At 38.7% G+C, this 20,497-nt stretch overlaps 2 protein-coding genes across 3 annotated transcripts in view; one reads left to right on the top strand and one right to left on the bottom strand.

The window, feature by feature from the left end:
- The window catches only part of CDK13 (cyclin dependent kinase 13), a 69,517-nt gene that overhangs the window by 36,228 nt on the left and 12,792 nt on the right, over positions 1-20,497 (top strand). The window contains exons 6-10 of one of the 2 annotated variants that reach the window (XM_045005014.1): positions 5,299-5,343; positions 7,331-7,520; positions 11,552-11,608; positions 18,060-18,161; positions 18,275-18,352. In XM_045005014.1, the coding sequence (XP_044860949.1) occupies positions 5,299-5,343; positions 7,331-7,520; positions 11,552-11,608; positions 18,060-18,161; positions 18,275-18,352 (472 nt within the window). The remainder of the gene's footprint in view (positions 1-5,298; positions 5,344-7,330; positions 7,521-11,551; positions 11,609-18,059; positions 18,162-18,274; positions 18,353-20,497) is intronic. The other variant, XM_045005015.1, reaches the window with a different exon arrangement.
- LOC123363722 (M-phase specific PLK1 interacting protein) overlaps positions 18,193-20,497 on the bottom strand; it is a 60,767-nt gene continuing 58,462 nt past the window's right edge. The window contains exon 2 of the mRNA XM_045005023.1: positions 18,193-19,055. Coding sequence (XP_044860958.1) covers positions 18,966-19,055 — 90 coding nt within the window. The 3' untranslated portion in view covers positions 18,193-18,965. The remainder of the gene's footprint in view (positions 19,056-20,497) is intronic.

Genomic DNA, 20,497 nt, shown 5'->3' with positions numbered 1-20,497 from the left:
CAAAGCAAGTTCGATATAACACGGTTTCACCTATAACGTGGTAAGATTTTTGTCTCCCGAGGACAGCGTTATATCGAGGTAGAGGTGTGTGTTTGTGTGTGCGCGCGCACATACACACACTCATATATATATAAACAAACCCAAACACTGCTGAACTGAATCTTACTTTAAAAATATGGACAGATTGAGTATAAATATTTCACAGTGTCACTTAAAAAATCCAAGACTAATCATTTGTTTATTTAGAAATTAGCAAAACTATAAAAAATATTGGCGGTTTTCAAGCAACTCAAACTAGTGTTCTGTTTTGATTAGGATTTTAAACATAAATTTGAGAAACAAATTCACTGTATAGTTCAGTGTAACTGAAATTGTTAAAATATATATACAAATATGTACAGTTTGGGAAGACAGAAGGCTTGATTTTGAAGACAGGAGGTGATCTCTGATCAGAGTGATTTCTTGCAATGAAATTAAGTGACATACATGCCTCATGGATTTTTAAATGTTTGTATGCCTTCTCAGTTGAGTTGTAATCAGTATAATGAGAAATAAAAATGTAACCAAATTGTAATAAAATAAACAAAAGTAGTGACAAAGGAACCAACGAAAGCAAGCACCACAGTTTGCATCACCTTACACTCTTTCCCATCAGAGTGAAGATTAGACCTACGTTTATCATCCCTGTCCCACAACCTGTTTTTTCAATGCTTGTAGGAAGGATTCTGACATAGTCTTATTTGGTGCCTTTATTGTCCATAAAATGTCAACACAGGAAGTTAAAAAACTTTCCATATATCTGTTAATTCCATTAGACAGGATGGCGCATCCTGTTAACAAATTATGAGGATTCTGAAAGTGTGTGTTTTGGGGAAGTTTGTTCTATATCTGTTGGGATATAGTATCAGTACTGTTTTAACATAGGCACTGCTTTCCTTCTAGTAATTGGCAGTCTTAGAGCAGGACCAGAAAAGTTCCCTTTTGTGTACAGTTTGTCTAATGTAACCTTAATAATTTCATATGGTTCAGCTTGACCACTGTACTATACATTCTAATCGGCAGCTGTTGTTGGGCCTGCACTAGAGATGAGATGTCTATCAGGAGAATGTCTTCCCTACTCTTCAGTTCCTAATTCTGTTTGTACGTTTATTTACCACAGTTCCTTTTAGAGTGGCTTGACAGAAGGGAGCTTTTCACAGCTGCTTTCTCCTGACCACAAAACTAACCATATCAAGGGAATTGATAATTACTTCTAGAAAGTAAAACTGCATTTGTTTATGTTGATATCAGACCTCTTTGGGTGCATCTCCACTGCAGAATTAGCCTTGGCTCTTACTCAGCCATTGTCACAACTTTCCTCCAGTCTCTGCTGAAAACCATCTCTCACCTAGGTGGTGCATTCATCTGGGCTAGCTACCTTGGCTGGGGTGTGGGTTAGAGCCTGGGTTCACTTTCACTCAGTCTGATAACCCATCCATTTTGCAGTGAGGTTAAATCACTGGAATGCTGATAGTTGAGGACCTTCCCACAGTTCCCCCCCATGTGCCCAGAAGGACAGAATAGTTACGTCATGGTTCACAGAGAGATAGTTGGAGTGGCTCAGTTTACTGCAACACAAAGAGCCATGGGATATGCTCCCAGAAGTCCTAATGTGTCCTAGTGACACACATGGATGGAGCATCAGTGAGGATACAGCACTTTGACCAAGACTTTTCACACAGGTGAGGCTAATGGAGGTGCCATTCACCTGGGCTGCCTCTGCAGAGAAGGCAGACATAGCTCTCCCCCCCATGTCCCATCACTATGGGACAAAGGTGTTATGTTAGGCCTAGTCTACACTAGGGGTCGAGGTCGATGTAAGATACGCAACTTCAGCTACGTGAATAGCGTAGCTGAAGTTGAAGTATCTTATTTCAACTTACCTCCCATCCTCACAGCACGGGATCGACGGCCGTGGCTCCCCCTGTCAACTCCGCTACCGCCGCTCGCTCTGGTGGAGTTCTGGAGTCGACGGGAGCGCGTTCGGGGATCGATATATCACGTCTAGATGAGACGTGATATATCGATCCCCGATAAACCAATTGCTACCCGCCAATCCGGCGGGTAGTGTAGACTTACCCTTAGACTCAGTCTCTTTAAATGTACTGTTCTTTGTCACAAAGGGAGAGGAATTAAGACAAATATTTTATTTCTGCCATATTTAAAACTCTTACAAGCTAAGTATAAAGAAAAAGAGTTAATAAACAGGAGTGGAAGTATGTATACATTTTGCTAGTAAAAATGCACTTTTTACATAAAGGAAAAAGGAAAATCACTTTATTGAGAAATGTTTACAGGTTTTTGTCTAATCTAGTTTGTTAGAAAATGTTAGTAATAGACTCTGATCTCTCCAGACCATTCACTCAGGAGATCTAATCGGTGTGTCTGTTTAGATCTGAGTAATCCCCATTTTTCCCTCATAAAATATTGTTTCATATCGGCTTAGTACTCTCAATTGTTTAGACTTTCAGCGTTCTCTAAGCCCTACTTCCACCAATGAATGAGAGCACCATCTTCCATACTCTGGCAACAAATGCATGGTTTGGTGTCCAGCTTATGTCCGACCTCCCAAGTCAGTTACCCCAGTGTGGAAATAAAAAATAAATAAATAAATTTTAAAAAGCGTAAATGTGTCCGTTTTGAAGATGCCTGGAGGACATCTTGCCAGGTTTTACAGGTCCCAGGTGGAGCCTTCCTACACTACAAACCACACTAGTGATATTTTTATAGTCACATCCATCTTGCGTACACACCTTAGAGCATCATATTCCAGCTCAGTTGGTTGTCTGGTAATAGGAACTTTTGCTTTTTACCATTGACAGAGCCCCTAGAATGGAAATAAAAAACAGATGCTCTAATTATATAAGAGCTAGAAAGTGAGATCTCCTTTTAAAGATCAGCATCTCTTGAAAAGTACTAGATATGTTTGTTCTGCAATAAAACACCCTCAGCTGGCCCATGTCAGAGGGCTCAGGTTGTGGGGCTATAAAATGGCAGTGTAGACATCTTGGCTGGGGCTGGAGACCGGGCTGTGGGGCTCTCCTCCCAAACACTGCACTTTTATAACTCTACAGCCCAGATCCGTGAGCCCGTCAGCTGACATGGGCCAGCTGCAGGTGTTTTATTGCAGTGTAGGCATACCCAGGGTCTAAAAAATGAGTTCCCCAGATGCTAATAAAAAGAGTAAGACAAGAATTGTTTCTGTCCACCCGGGTCTCCTTTATATCATGTACCTCCTTAATAGATTCAGTTACTGTCTCTTATCTCATGTTCAGAACTGATCATTATTACCACTATCCAGCTGCTTCTCCATCAACTCCAAGTAATGTTGAGGAAGTTTAACTCAGAAGGAAGGGAGATGAGCTGCATGGTTTTAGTGAAGGGAATTGGGCACAGACATCCCACTGTGAGTGCTCTCTTCCAGCATGTGGAAATGGACTGTTGCTTGCCTCCCTCCCCATAGGTACTTATTGAAGCAGTTCAGATCCTTAACATAGCAGGCACTAAGATGAGCAATGTATAAATTAAATAAGTAATTTGGTGTAACCAGTTTATTTGGATTTCATGAAATTTAGCGTAGCGGGACTTTTTGCTCCCATTGCACTGCCTCATGAAATGTGGCTAATGGGGAAAGCTGGTGTGGAGGAGTGGGTTCTTTTGAAGAATAATTTAACCCCACAGTTCTTGAAATTCTTGGTCTCTAACTTGAAAGGGGAAAATAGGGTTCCCATGCCAGTTGGTGTTTCCTCATAAGAATGGGAATTATGTGGGATTTGTCTAGGTTACGCTTAAAGCCTGGTGCCGTTATGAACTGAGCTACCAAATCTTGCGGGTTATGGGGAGAAACTGGTTGTTGTGCAGTGAACAGGCTGCTGTCCATCTAAAGGCCTCTTTTGTGTTCTCATTCTCCCCTTCCTCCTTCCCTGCCCCAATTACTGCCTTGAATATCAGGCCCATCCCCTGATGTATACGCAAGGGTAAGAAGCAGGGAAGATGGCAGGCTCCCTGCTTTGTCCTGCCACACAATATGACATGATCAGATAGCATAAATAACTTTTCTCTCACCATGAGATCACGCCCACCTCATGAAAATAACCCTGCATTTATTTTTATGAAGGAGTAAACAAAACACTTCATTTGGATTGGTCTAATGTCTCTTGCAGTCGCAAACTAAAATTAGTTGGAGTAATACTGAAAATCAAATTTGTAATGACGTATTTCTGATATGGCAATATGAAATTGCAGTGTCACTCATCCTATGAATACAACAGTATATAATTGCTTAGTAATCTAGTTCTGGCAGTTCCACTGTAGGCAAGAAAAAGAAAGTCAGATCACCTTGACAGTTGAAACACTGTTAAATCTGCATACAACACTGTATCTCATTTTTAGTTTATTTTGTACAGCATAAATCTGATGTTACATTCCATTTTCATTTGCACTAGCACAGTCAGAAGAGTAAAATGGGAATTATACTATATTTGCTGTACTCATCTTATGTTCATTATAAAAAATTGGAGTGAGAATCTGGTGTATTTAATTGGGAGAGTGTTAAAAACAATTTAACAGCAGCAAAAACTCCATAGCTAATTCATATGCCATTCTTCCTTTATTTCTCAATGCTACCACAATAATTGTCATCCTTCTGAGATATCACCACGTATTGTGGTGTGTTGTTTGAACAGTGTAGTGAAAGCAAAATCACCCAAAATGAGAGTCAGTCGAGATGCTTGATCCCCTGTATAGTAGGGCCTCTTCCAAGCTCTTTTCGCTTTATTAACTTTTGTGAAAGGAAGATGAAAGAAATGTGAGTTTTGTGTAGTTCTTTTGCTTCGATTTTTAAAAGGCACTAGGCCTGACTGGATAAGTTCACAGTGATAGATAGCTCCAGTTATTCATTTTGCTGTATGTTTAGAGATGAGATCTTGTGCTGTTTAACTGCATATATGATGGGCTTGTAGTCTTCTTTTATGCAAGGAAGGGAAGTAGGCACTCAGATGATGGGGCACCAGCATTAGTACCCTCCATACACTCAGGAATACAAAATATTTCCCCAAGATTAGTGGTATTTGGCTTTGCAGAGTTGATGAACCATTTCATCAGATGTGGTTAGAAAAAGTCACTAAATCATGAAATTTTAGTCTGATCCTGTGGTTTTTACATTATGATGGTGCATTTTGTTGGGGGTGTGGGGTGGGTTCAAGCTTTGGGTGGTCTGCATTTTAAGTGTTTCATGTACCACCTTCCTTCTTATTTAAGGTCACAATATCCCTGTGGCAACTACAACAATTGGTTACATGGCAAGTAAGGAAAATTTTAACATTTTTATCTGTGTTTTAAATGAAGTCTAGCTTTTGGAAATGAGGAGCTAGCACCTTGTAAACAGCTAGCTCTCTACATACCATTGTGTGGGAACCTCAACATTATGCAAACATTGCAACACAATATCAGGAGACCTGTGGCTGTCTGCAGCTCCCTTTTAAAACTGTCTTCCATCCTTTCCCTTCCTATCTTCCTCCCATCTTCTTGATGTGACAAGATCATGTAATCTCTGGTCCATTTGTTCAGCACTTCCCTTGCCCTCTGTAGATGTGTGACAACATGGGGGTTGAGGAGCTATCCTATAATCAGCACTCAGCTCCCTGTGCCTGAAATCAGGCAGAAAGAGGGGAGCTTAAGAAAATGCCACAAATGCCAGGAGAGCCATGTGCAGTACCCAAAAGGGTCGCTCTTCTAATTTGATCTCAAGTTTCTTAACATATTATTTTCTTTAGAGTAGGAACAATCTCTTTTTGTCTGCTTAAATGCTAAGCAAAGGAGACTGACTAAGCTTCCATTTGCTGGTCAGGGCCCTTCACTTTTCTCAAGTTGCGCATTTGGGTATTAACCTTATTTAAATGTGGCATATTGAGTGCCTGTTGCTGAACTGCAGACTTTCATTAGCTTCTAACGTGAGACCATTATTATATAGTGAGCCTAGGCTGTTGGGAATTCTTGTCCGGTGTAGATGTTAGTATTTTATAAAGGGGTGAGCCTTGAAGGTCCTGTTTTCTTGAAGGCCTTTTGCAAGGATAAGGAGAACCTGTAGGATAGAGTTTCTTCATTACAACCCTCTCGCTGGTCAAGGAGGGCTCAGTGTTACTATGGAGAGCCCATGAACTTCTCTGAGCAGCAGTCAGGGAGGAGAAGGGGGAAAGGAAATAGGTTCTAGACAGAGATTAATGTTGTTTTCTTACCTTAACACTTCAAGTTACGTATTCAGCATTCAAAGTTCCTCAGTCTTAAGCACCAGACTCGCAAGTAATCCCGTTGATTTTAATGGAATCACTTGTGGAATGATGTTTTACCTTTCAGTATGAGAAAGGGCCAGATTCTGCCACACTAGAGGTGTGAGGGAACTAACTGCTGATGTGAAATCTGGACCTCTGCAGAGCTGCTGCAGACTTGTGGGCTTCCTCTTCTGACTTGTTCTGGTCTGTGTTGTAGGCACTGCCAGTCTGAGTAGTAGGCTCATTCCTGACACAATTCCACAGTGCAAGCTTAAAAATAAATCAGAGGATGATAACAGAGAAATGCAGTGTTAGCTCACCTCTACTCTAGATGTAGTTTTATTTCTGGATTTCACCACAAGGTTCACTAATCCAGCTAAACAATTTTGCGTAAAATTGGTATTTTGTGACGAAGCCACTGTAACTCTATCTAGATATCCTCTGTACAGTAGAACCTCAGAGTTACGAGCCACCAGAGTTACGAACTGACCAGGCAACCCCACACCTCTTTTGGAACCGGAAGTACTCAATCAGGCAGCAGTAGAGACTCCTCTCCCCCATCTCGCCAAAGGGGGGGAAATACAGTACAGTACTGTGTTAAACATAAACTACTAAAAAAAAAAAGGGGGGGGGAGAAGCTTTTCTTCTGCATAGTAAAGTTTCAAAAGTGTATTAAGTCAACCATAACGTTTTGTTCAAAGTTACAAACATTTCAGAGTTACGAACAACCTCCATTCTCGAGGTGTTCGGAACTTTGAGGTTCCACTGTATTAGCTTTTTGTTCTTACTGTATCTCTGACAATTACAACAGTTGCTTACACAGAAAAGTAATAGGAAAATATATTTTTAGCTGTGTTTTAAATGCAGTTGGAAATAAGGTGCCATCTCCAAGGTTATCCAGATTTTACAAAAATATGAACACACTCTAATGTATGTGAAGAATACTAAGCTGTACTTTTAAAAGTAGAGTACTAAGATATTTTGGAATATTATGAAATCTGTAATTTCCCCCCTCTTTCTAGGTGCATTTTACCTGGTCTTTGAATATATGGACCATGACTTGATGGGACTCCTGGAATCTGGCTTGGTTCATTTTAATGAAAATCACATAAAGTCATTTATGAGACAGTTGATGGAGGGATTGGATTACTGCCATAAGAAGAACTTCCTGCACAGAGATATTAAATGTTCAAATATTCTACTAAATAATAGGTATGGATATAACCAACTTTAAAGTATACACAAAGTTATGAAGTAACAGCTTAACCAAGAAACCTTTAATTTAATTCTAGCAATTTGTGTCACTTTCTTCTATCACTAGAAAAATAGACTTTCATTACTGAGGTTGCTTATTGCTACTTTTAAAACTAGCTTCAACTTTGAACCTAGTATCATTCAATTTAGTTTCTGTTCCTGCTGTTTACTCATTACTTTACCTGTGTGGAAACACCAAAATCAGGACTTAGGTTCATCAGCCAGCGCTAAGAAATATAATTTCAGAGTTTAATCATAGAATCATAAAATAGATCTGGAAGAGACCTCTAGGCCATCAGTCTATCCCCCTGTGCTGAGGCAGAAAGGACCATGTGGATGCCAAATGTATCGTGGCCTGCAATCAGATTACCCTGATAGGCAACCTGCGGCCTGCATGTGGCCCACCACTGATCTAGACCATCCTTGGCAGATATTTGTCTAACTGTTGTTAAAAACTTCCAGTGACAGGGATTCCACAACCTCCCTTGGAAACCTATTCCAATGCTTAACTCTGCTTACAGTTAGAAAGTTTTCCTAATATCTAACCTAAATCTCCCTTTGTGCAGATTAAGCTGATTACCTCTTGTCTTACTTTCAGTGTACACTGAGAACAGTTGATCACTGCCCTCTTTATAACAACCCTTAACATATTTGAAGACTGTTATCAGGTGTCGCTTCAGGCGTCATTCATCAAGACTAAACATGCCCAGTTAAATTGACCAATGAGGAAAGGTTATTCTCCTTTTATCATTTCTGTTGCTGTCCTCTGGATTCTCCAATTTATCCACATCTCTCCTAAAGTGTGACACCCAGAACTGGACACAGTAATCCGACTGAGGCCTCACCAGTGCCAATTAAAGTGAATCAGTTACCTCCTGTGTCTTACATAAAACGCCCCTGTTATTAAACGCCAGAATTTTAGCTTTTTTCGCATCTGCATCACATTGTTGACTCATATTCAAGTTTTGATGCACTATAACCCCCAGATCGTTTTCAGTAATACTACTGCCTTCCTTGATTTTTCCTTCCTAAGTTTAGTACTTTGAACATTTTATTTAATTTCATCTTGTTGATTGCAGACTAATTCTCCAAAATGTCAAGGTCATTTTGAATTCTAATCCTGTCCTCCAAAGTGTTTACAACTCCTCTAAGCTTGATATCATTAGCAGATTTTATAAGCATACTGTCCAGTCCATTATCCAAGTCATTAACGAAAATATTGAATAGTACCGGATGCAGAACAGATCCCCAAATGTCCCCACTTCATACGTTCTCCCACTTAGACAGTGAACCGTTGATAACTACTCTTCGAGTATGGGTTTTCAACCAGTATATGCCCACCTTTATAATAGTTTCTCTAGACCACATTTCCCTAGTTTGCTTATGAAAATGTTATGTGGGATGGTCAAAACTTGTACTAAAATTAAGATATCTACTGCTTCCCTCCCCATAGTCCACTAAGCCAATAACCCTGTCAAACGAGAAAATTAGCATGGTTTGGCATGATTTGTCCTTGACAAATCTATGTTGGCTATTATTTATTATCCTGTTATCTTCTAGGTGCTTACTAATTGATTCTTTAATAATTTGTTCCACTGTCTTTCCAGGTATTGAAGTTAGGCTGACTGATCTAATTCCCTGGGTCCTCTTTGTTTCCCTTTTTAAAGATAGGTACTCTATTTGTCCTTCTCCAGTCCTCTGGGACCTCACCCATCCTCCATGAATTCACAGAGAGAATTGCTAGATTCCGAGATTGCTTCATCTAGTTCTTTAAGTACCATAAGGTGATTTCATCAGGCCGTGTTGACTTGAATACATCTAACTTATCTAAATATTCTTTAACCTGTTGTTTTCCTATTTTGACTTATTCCTTCCCTCTTGTTAATATTAAGTGTGTTAAGTATCTGGTCTCAATTTTTTTAGTGAAGACTGGAGCAAAATAGGTATTAAATACTTCAGTCGTCTTGGTGTCTGTTATTAGCCTTACCTGCTAAGTAGTGGATCTACACTTTCTTCTTTTCCTTGTTCCTAATGTATTTCTAGAACCTTTTCTATCAATAGCCTTTTGTCCCTTGCTTGGTGTAACTCATTTTGTGCCTTAGCCTCTCTGAGTTTTGTCCCTATGTGCTATTATTTTGTTCTCATCCATAGCAATTTGTCCTCGTTTTCACTTCTTGTAGGATTCCTTTATGATTTGCAGCTCATTAAAGACCTCCTGATGTAGTGGCTCCTTAGGTATATCTCAATATATTATATTATTATGACTTATGTCATAGAACTGGAAGGGACCCCGAAGGGTCATCAAGTCCAGCCCCCTGCCTTCACTATCAGGACCAAGTACTGATTTTGCCCCAGATCCCTAAGTGGCCTCCTCAAGGACTGAACTCACAACCCTGGGTTTAGCAGGCCAATACTCAAACCACTGAGCTGTCTCTTCCTTCCTTTCTTTTGCATCAGGATAGTTTGCCTTTAATATTTTGTCTCTGATACATTGCAGCTCTTTTGAACTCCTTTTTCCCTTAGATTGTCTTCCTTTGGGACCCTGACTCCCAGTTCTCTGAGTTTATTGGTCTGCCTTTTTGGAGTCGCTCTCATTCCTTCCTTTCTAAGAATCATGAAGGCTATCCTTTTGTGATCACTTTCACCCAAATTGCCTTCAACCTTCAGATTCACAATCGGTTTCTCCCTGTTCACCAGAATGAAGTCTAAAATGGCTGCTTCCCCTGAATCCTTCCTCCTCCTGATACAAGTGGCCCCTAACATATTCCAATAATTGGACATTTTATGTTTTTCTGTATTATTTTTCTAACAGGTATCTGGATAGTTAAAGACCCCCATTACAGCCCGGTCTTGTGTTTGGATATTTTTGTTAGTTGCATTTGTCATATTAAATTAGAATATGTGAAAGCGTAGTTTCTGACCTGTGCTTTCTTGACTATCTGATCTTATAGTCAAATGTGTGTAGACTCATCTGTCACGTTGTATAATACTGAAGACCTCATCTTTCAGGAGTGTAGAAGTACAGTGTTTCGATTTAAAAGAATATGCAACCAGGTGTGTTCAAACACACATTTTAGGTACATACTGATACTCTTGCTCACAAGTGATAATCCATGTTTCACACGTATGTATATTAACATAAGCCTCAGTGCATGTGTGGAACTGCCAACAGAAGTTGGTCCAATAAAAGGTATTGCCTCACCCCTCCTTGTCTCTCTAATATCCTGGGATATAAATAAACTTAGTACATAACATTTAGAAATAAAGGATTTTTTAAAATCAACAAACTTTGTGAAAGCACCATGTCCTTTTCTTTCCTTATAGAAACCTATGAATGTCCTTTCTAGTGTAAGTCATCCAACCTTCCAGATTGGCATGGTATGTTGCCCGTTGAGCAGCAGCATCCTATATGCCTTTTGAAAAATCATTTGTATCAAAGGCTAATGTTGGGATTTCAAGAGTGGAGTGTTTAGTTTTGTATACTTCCCACAAGGAGGTGCTATGCAAATACTTATGATTTAATATTTATTATCTACAGTTACCAGTAAATAGGCCAATTTACCGAGTAAAAGGTTACTGAAGTGTGAATTAGTAATCTCCACAGCACTAAAGCCAGGCTTAAAATGTACAGAAATGGCAGTCTCCCCTCTTCAAAGTTTTATCAACATAATAAGTACAGTTATGTGTTGTTCGTTGATTATTTTACAAAGTATACCCTGAATGTTCATTAATATTCTTTGAAGTGTATATCTGCATTTGTCAAAAGAAAATACAACATTTCACAATCCCTTATGGTTTGTTTTTTAAAATTGCATTGCTTAGCATACTTATTAATTGAGACGATGCAGTAATTTGTAATGGTTCTCCTGGTGACTAGTGTGAATTAGTGAAGTTTAACTGGAGATATGTTAGAGCATTTTAAACATCTGTTTGGTTTTTAAATCTGTTGACAAGATTTATCAGTAAAAATTCTTTACTCTTTCCACCAGAGGGCAGATTAAGCTTGCAGACTTCGGGCTTGCTCGACTGTATAGCTCAGAGGAGAGGTAAGATGACCCCGTTCTGTTAAATATATATATTTAAAGCATAGGTCTCTGTGGTTATCAGAGCTAGGGATGCTTTTTTCTGTAGAGGGAAGTTTAAGTCAAATCACATTTTTAATATGGCATCCTCTTTTCTGATTAAATATCTGAAATGATAGAAGTAAAGGTTTGTACTGTGTAGCTATGCAGTGGTTTATGTGGTATAGTTCAGTTATATTCATGCTTTAATTCAATTTTAGTTGAGATGTCAAAGTATAATAGCTGTTTGTTGATAAATATTTGTCAGGCCATCTAACTAAAGAACTAGCATAAAAAGTTGTGAAGCCCTGGAAGGAGGGAGGTCAGTCACCTGATATGTGTGCATAGTAGTAAAACCACAAACATAAAACTAAAGTGTAAATGAACAATATGGAGTGGGAAAAAGGAACACTTCTCATCCTGGTTCTTTAAAAGTACAAGTATCCTTTCTGCAATACCAAAGCTATAGTCTCTCCAGAATACCATGGACAAATAACTTTGGGGAGATGAGAATCTGTTTACACAGTTTCCTTTCAGACTTAGAACACCACATATTTAACTGAAGTTCATTCTCCCTTATTGTTTCATAAATACCATTAGAGAGGCTTGTTTCTTGAGTTAAAAGATAATCTCCATTAGCTGTAATAGCACAGATATAGATGATTTTTTTTTTAATGAAGAGCTCTGACTAGTGACATCACAATTAATACTTTCAGTTTCGTTATAAACTGACTGGAGATGAAGGATGCAGGTTTACAGTTAGGATGTGGCCTGCCTAAACATTTCAGTATTACTCCTACTTCCATAAATTAACATGCATATTCTGCCTTTTTGGAGCAAATTGATAAATTAAACGTTAATAAGTCACCAGACCAGATGGTATTCACCCAAGAGTTCTGAAGGAACTCAAATGTGAAATTGCTGAACTACTAGCTGTGGTATGTAACCTATCATTTAAATCAGCTTCTGTACCAGATGACTGGAGGATAGCTAATATGACACCAATTTTTAAAAAAGACTCCAGAGGTGATCATGGCAATTACAAGCCAGTAAACCTTTTTTCTTTTGAGAAGGCTTTTGATAACATTCACAGGACCAGCCTACAGCGCACTATGCGGGCCTGTGGAATCCCTCTCCGTATAATCAACATCAAAAGCTTTTATTTCAACTTTACATGCAATGTTGATCACAGTGAGCTCAGTTTTGAAGTCAAAACAGGAGTATGTCAGGGGTGGGTCATGTCTGCAATCCTCTTCAGCATTGCCATTGATTAGGTAATGACGCGTACAACAGAAGACATGCCCAGAGGCATTAAATGAACACCTTTGAAGACCTGGACTTCGCAGATGATCTCACTCTCCTATCATATATCCAACACCATATACAAGAAAAAACAACTCGACACAACACATTCAGCCAGCAAATTGGACTGAAAATCAACTGCAATAAGACATATCATGACCTTTAATATTGCCTCACCATCACCAGTACAGATAGAGGATTATGTTCTCACCAATGTAGAAACATTCACATATGTGGACAGTACCATCAGCCAGGACGGTGGAAGAAGCCAGGACATCCGGAACAAAATCAGTAAAGCCAAGAACACCTTCAGGAGCTTAAATACAGTCTGGAAATCAACATACAAAACCAAAACCAAACTCAAGATTTGTCAGAGCTGTGTACTTTCAACACTACTTTATAGTGAAGAATGCTGGGGAATGAGGAAGTATGACATGTTCAAACTGTCTTCATTCCATACATTCTGCCTCAGAAAAACTCTCCATATCTTTTGGCCCAGGACAATCTCAAACCAAGATCTATTGACACAGTGCAGCCAAGAGGATCTGAGCACCATCATTGACAGGCGGGGTTGGAGACGGATTGGCCACATGCTTCGGATGGAAACTGATTCCATTACCAGAGTAGAATAAGATGGACACTTGAAGGCAAGCAAAAACGAGGTTGCCCGAAAATAACATGTTGAAGAGCTGTGGAAGCCGAGCTGAAAAACCTGGGGCACAGCTGGGAAACCATTAAAAGACTTGCACGAAACAGACGAGTGGAGGAGCTTCGTCACTGCCCTAAATGCCAGAGGCATAATGGGGAGACGATGATGATGATGAAGCCTGACTTCAAGTACCTGGCAAACTGGTTGAAACTATAGTAAAGAACAGAATTATCAGACACACAGATGAACATGATTTGTTGGGGAAGAGTCAACCTGGCTTTTGTAAAGGGGAATCTTGCCTCACCAATCTTTGAGGGGGTCAAAACGAGCATGTGGACCAGGGTGATCCAGTGTACGTAGATCTTCAAAAAGCCTCAAGGTCCCTCATCAAAGACACTTAAGCAAAATAAGCTGTCGTTGGATAAGAGGGAAGGTCCTCTCATGGATCGATAACTGGTTAAAAGATAGGAAATGAAGGGTAGGAATAAATGGTCAGTTTTCAGAATGGAGAGAGGTAAATAGTGGTGTCCCTCAGGTGTCTGTACTGGGACCAGTGCTGTTCAACATATTCATAAACGTTCTGGAAGAAGGGATAAACGGTGAGGTAGCAACATTTGCAGATGATACAAAACTGCTCAAGATATTTAAGTCCAAAGCAGACTGCGAAGAGTTACAAAGGGATCTCACAAAACTGAGCAACAGAATGGCAGATGAAATTCAGTGTTAATAAATGCAAAATAATGCACATTGGAAAACATAATCCCAACTATACATATAAAATGATGGGGTTTAAATTAGCTGTTACCACTTAAGAAAGAGATCTTGGAGTCATTGTGGATAGTTCTCTGAAAACATCCACTCAGTGTGCAGCGGCAGTCAAAAAAAGCTAACAGAATGCTGGGAATCATTAAGAAAGGAATAGATAATAAGACAGAAAATATATTGCCTCCATATAAATCCGTGCTGTGCCTACATCTTGAATACTGCATGCAGATGTGGTCGCCCCATCTCTAAAAAGATATATTGGAATTGGAAAAGGTACAGAAAAGGGCAACAAAAATGGTTAGAAGTTTGGAACAGCTTCCACATGAGGAGAGATTAATAAAACAGTGACTTTTCAGCTTGGAAAAGAGACGACTAGAACAGGGATATGATAGAGGTCTGTAAAATCATGACTGGTCTGGAGAAAGTAAATAAGGAAGTGTTATTTACTCCTTTTCATAACACAAGAATTAGGGGTCACCAAATGAAATTATTAGGCAGCAGGTTTAAAACAAACAAAAGGAAGTATATTTTCACACAATGCAGTGTCAGCCTGTGGAACTCCTTGCCAGAGGGTGTTGTGAAGGCCAAGAGTATAATGGGGTTCAAAAAAAACCTAGACAAGTTCATGGAGGATAGGCCTATCAATGGCTATTAGCCAGTATGAGCAGGGATGGTGTCCCTAGCCTCTGTTTGCCAGAAGCTGGGAATGGGAGACAGCATGGTTACCTGTTCTGCTATTCCCTCTGGCATTGACCACTGTCAGAAGACAGGATACTGGGCTAGATGGACCTTTGGTCTGACCCAATATGGACATTCTTATGTTCTTAAGCCTGTTGGTATACCTGGGAAGGGTTCAAATGGGAAGGGTAAACTTGACTTCCTGTTCACATTTCCAAAAGAAACACTGGCTAGAATCTAAGTACAAATCTTTCTTTGTGATATCTCACTTTAAATTAGGGGAGTTTAATTTAAAACTTTTGAGAACAGATACAAAGACTGAAGAAATTTTAAATTTTTTTGATGCTGGTGTTACAATTGTTACATGCCTGTATCTAAGCAAATCGCTGCTGAGTGTAATATGGTTTAGTATCTTGTTAAAGGTTTGTACTTTAATGTCATCTCCTTGTAGTAATTTTCTCTGGCATGAATGGTAATATGCAGAATCTGGTTTTCAAAATTGAAAGTGTACACTTAGCATTATACCTCTTGCACATTGGATAATTGGAACCATAAGTCTTCAGTTGCATGTATTATTGGCCATTTGTGCACACAGTTTGATTTGTTCATGCTTGATTTTTGTTTAATTTTTATGTGTAGCTTCCATTACATCATGACTCTGTGGCTGCCATTTAGGGATAATAAGGCTCATAAATAGCTCTTTTTATCAAATAATTAAAATGCATTGTTGTGGTAAAATTCAGATTGTTCTTTGGGGGTGGTGAAAAATGTATTTAGAATTAAAAAACAAATTTTATAAGTTAACAGTTGGTTTTTATATAAACACAAGCAGCATTATTACTTTATATTATCAATAAAAGCAGTATTAAAACTTTTAATTTTTTTTAACATAATTGCATATTAAATTTGGAAAGCTAATTGGAAGCTTGTTAGCTGCTTGGCATCTCATTCCTGATTCAATCTCTTATTGAGTACATCTTCTCTTCATTAATAGTTGGATTTAATGAACATTAAGGATTGTGCTGTAACAATTTTTCCACATTTTTACTAACTGAACTATATTTTTTGACAGTTGATTTACTGATCTGATTAAACAGTATTTAGAAGGATTTGGGACCTTGAAGCAGCAGAAGAAATTTCTTCAAGCATTACTTGAGTGCTAGAATCACTGAAATATATTGTGTATCTCATTTATCAAAATTTGAAAAGTCTGAAAGCAAGCTTTTAAAAAATAAGCTGTATGCACTTGTAATTGTGTGCTTAACTTATGCATGCATAGATCTTGAGTGTACAAAGGGGGGTAATTGTACATGCAAATGAATGATTATGGCCATTTTTGTACATATTTACCCAACTTTCACTCAGAGTTGTGGTAATTTCACTCACAATTGTGCATCTAACTTTAAAAAAATCACTTCTGAATCCAGTTAGAAGGTGTGACATATTACATAAGAACATACCTGTTGAAACAGAAAGTACTGTCTAGAAATCTTTAACAATTGAATATTGATAGGTTTGACTTTTTTTGTTACTGAGTTTCTCTATCTAAATACTTGTGAAAAGAATACTCTTTTCTGGAATAAATCTGGCAGATTTGTAGAGGGTGGGGTAAAATTTCCCACAAGAAGTCCCATTTTCAAAAATGACTTAAGAGCCTAAGCCATTTATGCAGTTTGGAAAATGTTTCCAATAGTGTGTGTTTGTTTGAAAGTGTGCATGCTTGTGGGGCCACCAGAGGGGGATTGTTTTAGTGTAAGGTTATCACTTTTATGCCCCCTTCAGTAAATACAGAAGTCCACATTGTAGATCAGTGTGTTTAGTTGATTAGACAGTTGCACTGAACATAACAGTGGTGTCATTTGCAGTGTGGAATGTTCACCTGCTATGGAAGGCAGAAATTGCTTGTAATTTCTTTTTATTTAAGCACATATAAGTTATTAAAATACATTACTTTATACCTCTGTGCATTTGCAATTCAAACCTAATGCTTTATTAAAGATGGTGCTTTTCAGTTATCCAAAGACTATACCGGGAAAGCTGGGATATGTAATTTCTGTTGTATTAGCTGCTGTCTTGAAAACTGTTAATACTGAAACATTACTATCCACTGTCTAAAATATTGGAATCTCCGCTTTCAAATTGTGTAAAATGTTACAAAACCTCAAGTTACATAATATTAATGGCTAAAATCATACTGGTGATTGGGGGTGTGGTGACAGAAGATAACAATCTGCAACCCATGTATTCTGTGGCAAGGGCTGCTGAAAACTGAATTTTCTATTGCATCTCCCAAGGATACACAAAAATAGAGACGTCTATTGAAGTAGATTTGGCAATAGCAGTTTTATATGTTCCATTATTTTATTGTCCCCAAACTTGGTTTTCAGTCTGATAAAACGAAAGTAGATTTTTGTAGTGACAATGCCTCAAAACACTGCAGAAGTCTTTCAGTGGGAGCTGGAAGTTTTGATAGCTTGCGAATGTAAAGTAGGGGCTGTTGGAATCCAGGAAGATGTGGGAGTTTTGAAACCCAAGAGGCAGTTGAAACTTGTGATAGTAGGGAATGGCTGCATCTATGCTTCTCTCCTTTGGGGGGGAAGGTGGGGGCAGAGGTGACTTGAATTTTTTTTCTTTCCACTGTTTAACTCTTTTTTCAGCACTTCAGCAACCAACTCTTTTGTGCCGGTAACTGCACCTAACAGCAGTGGATAGAGATATTAACTAAAGTCTTATTGCTAAAATGAATAACAATTAAATAGTTAGCAGTATAGGTATTTAACTCTGAAGCCTGATGATATTTGTAGTGCCCCAGGAAGATGGTTGTTTACTTATCTCTGAGATACTGTTTCAGGCTATCCTTTGGTAGATTTAAGTAATAACTTTATATAGTGGCAGCAGCCTCAGTATTGGTAAAAAGGGAATGAAAAAATGGAGCATTTGTAAAACAATATTGTAGTAGTGAAACCTCAAACTTTTATTAGTTCACTACAATCTCATTTTAAGAGAAATGTTGAATCTCTCTCTCTCTCTCCTTTTTTTCAGTCGACCATATACCAACAAAGTTATTACTTTATGGTACCGGCCTCCTGAACTTCTGCTTGGAGAGGAAAGATATACACCAGCCATAGATGTCTGGAGCTGTGGGTAAGAAGTTTTAAAACAAAAGTGTTAAGTGTAAATCATGAACCAAAATAAATCTCAAATAACATTTTATATCAAATGATATTGATGGAATTATATAAAACTTTATTTTACAGCTGTATCCTGGGTGAACTTTTTACTAAAAAACCAATATTTCAAGCAAATCAGGAACTTGCTCAGCTGGAACTAATAAGGTAACTTTTACATTCCACGGTGTGGTTGGTGCTTTATAAAATCATAGACAGCACTTTTATTTTTCATGAGCACTCAAAAACATGGAGTTACAATATTAACATTTAAAAGTTGTCCGAGTTGTTTCTCAGAAAAAAACGGTAGTAACTTTTGGGGAGATGTAAAACAAATTATTCAGAATTGGAGAAGTGCTTAGTAGCTTTCCATGGCTTAGGAATGCAGTGGTAGGTAGGATTTTTTATAGTGCCGCTGGAGTTAGCCTTTACTGAAGCCCCTCTCACAACAGGGCATTTGACATGCTCACCTTTTTAAGCAGGTGAAACTGAAGCTTCCTTACGCCATTCTCCCATCAGCAGGTTAAAGGCCAACATGGAGAGTAATGAATGACTGTTTTAAAAGGAAAGCTTTGCTCAAGGCTAGGTTCTCTGCATACTGCTGGTCCTATGCTGCTTTTTCATTCTCCCACATGTCTGCAACTGGCTTCTGTCTGCTGCAGGAGGGAGTGTTTCTCCACTTTCCCTCAAGAGTTGCCAGATACCTTGGGGAGGTAAAGTCTTCCTTTACCTTCCCACCCCAGTGGATCTTCTCAGGCAGTAGCTGTTTGAATTAGTAGAGTCAGAGTCTCTTTTCTCTATTCAGGTGGCAAATGCTGTCTCCTGCTTCTAATATCATAATCAACCTAGGCAGTGGGGTGGAATCTTCTTCCTACAAAAGAAAAAGAGGATGAGTCAGTGAATTGCTCCTTTATCCTGATCTCTCTTCACAAGGTCAAATATTTGATTCTGAAAAGCAGTAAGTTACATAGGCTGTAAATGCTATATGTAACATGTAGGAAAGTTGGTCTGTACAAGGATAACAACCTTTTAGAAGGTGCAAAACATGGCGCTGGTCACCCTGTTATTTTACACTACTGAAACAATTCATGTTGTGTGACTCTTTGTTGTTTTTGCTTTAACCACAAGATGGCAGTGCAGCACTTGATTCCAGTTCTGGCTTTCTTTACCAAACTGGACATAGTTTTGTATAGAGTGAATTGATGTCATTTGTAAAATTTATTTTGATATCAAAAGAATATCAACTAATTTTTCATAGCTTAATTTTTTCTCTCTTTTGATGCTGTACATTTAAAAATTTAATACATTAGGACTGTTCCCAGCACATTTTAACTGGAACCTAAACCACCAAAATGGAATAGTTCTTAGTCATATCATTGTCAATTTTTAACTTACAAGCCACTTTTAATTTTTTGATGCCTCTACCAACATCATAGATTACCATGAATATTTTGTGAATTTTTTATTTTCCCCGGTGGTCTTTCCCCCAAGTATTTCAAGACCACAGATAGACTTGAATCATGAAAAAGTATAGAGGAAAAGTAGCATTGTCTTAACTTCTTTTTCAGAATATGCTTTAGATCATATAAATAGGCACAAAGGTGGCACAGTGGTCTAAAGATGGTCTAGATAAGTCTCTAGAAAATACTTCTAGTCTTCCAGGAACCCAAAGGCCATAAAAGATGGTAGGCTCGTCTGCCCAAGACCACCCTATTTATAGGAAAAACTTGCTGTAGAAGTTGAAAACAAACATCTGCAAGGTTGCGAGCTGCAGCATCAACCAGGCATTTATGCAACTTTAGCTTTCTGGCTGCAAGGCCCACAAAGTGTAAACCCTACTTTTCACACTTAGTGGCCTTGTCTAGACTAGGCTGAAAGGGGTACTGTTATAACGTGTTACTAACACCTTCTAACTAACACTTTTGAAAAAGCCTAGTGTAGATGAGGCCCGTTGCCTTCAACACGGGCTAAGATTTGTTGAGTTAAAGCCTGAGGAGAGCTTGGGTTTTAACTCCATCAGGTTTGCTAGTATTAAAGTCTACACTGCCTGGCCTACAACAGACTTTTGAAAAATGTGGTGGCTAATGCATTGGAACACCCTATCTTTAAATCCTACTCTAGACAAAGCCAGTGGAAGGGACAGACTTGTGCAACCACATATATGGAGGTGGGCTGGCTCAGTGACCCTTTTCTTTGGCCAAAAGAGGGTTTTAATTTTTTTAATTCAACCCCTGGTCCTTTTTCTTAAATTTAAAAACCAAACACCAGATCTCACCTCTGCCACCACCTTTGGTCCTCCCAAGGCTCCTTACT

The sequence above is a fragment of the Mauremys mutica genome, chromosome 2 (genome assembly GCF_020497125.1).
Source record: "Mauremys mutica isolate MM-2020 ecotype Southern chromosome 2, ASM2049712v1, whole genome shotgun sequence".
In the NCBI taxonomy this organism is placed as follows: domain Eukaryota; kingdom Metazoa; phylum Chordata; order Testudines; family Geoemydidae; genus Mauremys; species Mauremys mutica.
This window is presented reverse-complemented; position numbering and strand designations above follow the sequence as displayed.